The sequence below is a fragment of the Nannochloropsis gaditana genome (genome assembly GCF_000240725.1).
Source record: "Nannochloropsis gaditana CCMP526 unplaced genomic scaffold scaffold795, whole genome shotgun sequence".
In the NCBI taxonomy this organism is placed as follows: Eukaryota; class Eustigmatophyceae; order Eustigmatales; family Monodopsidaceae; genus Microchloropsis; species Microchloropsis gaditana.
Genome location: NW_005803158.1, coordinates 9,115 through 12,019, shown reverse-complemented (window position 1 = coordinate 12,019; position 2,905 = coordinate 9,115). Strand labels below are relative to the sequence as shown.

The 2,905-nt window shown below is 55.1% G+C and overlaps 1 protein-coding gene across 1 annotated transcript; it reads right to left on the bottom strand.

Moving 5' to 3' along the window:
* Positions 1-675: 675 nt before the first annotated feature.
* Positions 676-2,904, bottom strand: NGA_0475100 (uncharacterized protein; the record flags this gene model as incomplete). The annotated part of the gene is made up of 2 exons (XM_005853647.1): positions 676-1,658; positions 1,936-2,904. Coding segments are annotated over 2 exons (1,206 nt in total), but the record flags the coding sequence as incomplete, so codon positions are not given.
* Position 2,905: the final 1 nt, after the last annotated feature.

Here is a 2,905-nt window from a genome sequence, read left to right as displayed (position 1 = left end):
TATTCGCATGTCGTGGTGTAACTCATTTGTTCCTGTTTGGGCGACCGCATCATTGCTCGGAAATGTACTGTGATTGTGTGTAACGAGGAGATGTGGGATCGTAAAATGTCTTATGAGGTGCCCAAGGTGGTCATTATCTCCATTTGTGAGGAATCATCGAGGGGGAAACGAAGAGAAGCGTAGGATTTTTTTCTCTGATCGTAGATATGAAGCTGTATAAAAAAGCTGCCTTTATCTTTTTTTGCGAACGTATATACCCAGGTAGGGGGAGTATAGACGGCGAAAAAATGCAGAATGGATTTTACTTGAGTACTGCGTGTGCCCGTTCTTGCTAAGGTTGTGAGGTTATGCAAAAAACATCGCACCTGCTCCATATTTGAAAGCAGGTAGAATCAAAACTAAAGAGACTTCATTGAAAAAACGCACTCCGCCTATTAGTGCAAGAGCCGGTTGGACTCTCACTGGTTCAGAATGGGGGACGTGGGGGATCGAAGGACTAGAGACGCGAAGAAATGTATATTCTACATTAGATAGACAAAGCAGTGGATGCAAACGCGTCGAAAGCGAAATCTGGAAACGAAAGCGTGAAGATTCGCACAACCATTGAAACTCCTAAAGCGAATACCCATTGCTACCACGGCAACCAAAAGGAAAAATGCTGTCTTGCAACAGGGATTCATTTCTAGGAAGAAATTTTTGTTTCTCTTGTGCTAAACTTCCAACCCGTTGCCAGAAACACCCGTCTCTTGTACACCTTTTTTCATCCTCCTTGTCCGCCTCCGCGTGTGTAGCCTATGCTTCTCTGGATGGCAGCGTGCAACGTCAAAAATCTATTGCTTGAATGGGTGTGAACGGCGGCATAACTTGATGTTTGGGCTCCAACCCTTTGGTTTCGGACCCTTCCAACATATCTCTCGTGAAAAATACAGACCAGAAACACCAATGCATTTCTGCCTAATCCCTTTCCTCCCCGGTTTCCTCTTCCTATTTGTTGACCGTTTTCAACGGTCCCTCCCAGCATTAAATTACGAAGCGAAATAGAGCCCTCAAAATCGGGTGTCAAGGCTCCTGGAACGCCGTATCCACCTAAGCACCAATGCATGCATGAAAGAGATTGCCCTGCAGGCTCGGTACTGGAATCGGTGCGCAAAGCGCCGAGGGAAGGAGATGGTACGGGGGCGGTGCCGGAGTCAAACTGAGTCCCCATTCCACCTCAACGGCCGAATAACGGCCACGCCCGCATGGAAACTGCCATGTACCCACGGCTTTAAAATAACTCTTTCCCATCCACACCGGCCAGACGTCCCGGTTTCCTCACTGTTGTCGCATCAGCATCATACTGGGCTCGCCAAGTCTTTTGTCGTACAGACGTTGCTGCCGCTGTGAATGTCCCATTCCACTTCCAACCCTGCGTTCGGGATTCACTTTTTCTCTTCTTCGCCGTCTCCTCCTCCACTGGCTTGCCCGCCTCCCGTCAGCCTAACGACCTCCACAAAGCTCTTTCTTCCCCATGGGCCCTTGGCGACCGGGGCAGAAGAAGGGGACGAGGACGAGGACGCGGTGGCGGCCGGGGATGTCCCCCCTGGGATCGGAGGCACTGCATTTTTCCCACTGCTTTCGGCCAAGGCCTCAACGGAAGTAGGTTTGTTGCTGCCGAGCTGTGGTACGAAGAACCAAGGAATGAAGCACGCCAGGACAGGGAAATATTGGAGAGGAACGAGGGCATGAATTATGGCGTCCAAGACTTCACACGAGAAACGAGCAAGGCAGTGACGGAAGAGGGCAAAAGCTGGCTTCAGACAGTACAAATACGAATAAATGCACCAATCGCCGTGGAAAAGGCATTGAATAACAAATTAAAACAAAGACATCATTAGGCCAGCCTCTCTTGCGCCCGCCCCTTCTCCCCACCCTTGCTTCTCCGCCTCCACTTACCCTTTCAGGCCCACTCCCTTCCATTTTCTTCCGTCCCACCGATGCCGCACTGCGATTTTCCTCCCCGATGGCCGTAGACATTGACGAAGGTGGCCCTCCCTCCCCTCCCACCGAGACGTTCGACCCGGCGCCGGTCGCACTGTCGTTGTTGCTGGCGCGGCTGCTGGCGGCCGTGGAAGCACTGCCCCCACTAGCCGCTGCCGAGGGGGACGCAGGCGCCGCGGTTCGCAAGGGCAGGCGCACAGGAACCGACGGGTCGATGTGCATGGCCCCGCGTAGAACGGCTGCGGCCCACGGTCCTTTCGGTGCCGGTGGAGGGGCGGTGGGTGTGGTGGCAGAGGAAGGCACCGAGGGAGGGGCGGAGGAGGTGGACAGGGCAGGGGTCGAGGTGTTGGTGCTGGTGCTGGTAGCGGTGGAGGATGTCGGGGAGGAGGAGGAGGAGGATGTGGTGGAGGTAGAGGTAGAAGTTGGGGGCTTCTCAACCAGAGAGCCGGTCAACGTCGGAGGCGGCAGCGAAGCGTCCTTGGCTGCACACGCCGGGTCCCCTGGTTTCGTGTCTGATTCTCCTGCCTTTTTTCCTAAGCCTCCTTCCTTATCCTGGAGGGATTCCAGCACATTCGCAGGGACCATCGGCGCGACATCGGAGCCTCCCTTGGCACGAGGCAGACCGGCACTCCCGTCGTTCTTCTCGACCATGGGAGAGGGACGTGTAGGGAGCGTGCTTGGATTGGCGTGAGAGACAGCCCTGTCCCCACCCACCGTCGGCATGTGCGAGGCAACGGGTCGAGGGGCAGCGTGCGGAAGCTTATCCTCTTTGCCAAGCCCCTCCCCCCTTGCTTTCTCGTTTCCTCCGGCCTCCCCCAACGCACCAGGGGCGGGCAGATTGGAAAGTGGGGGGAAATTGTCTTGGGTGAGGCTAATTTCCACAGGCGCGGGAGTCACGACCCCGGGAGCCGCTCCTTGCTGCTGC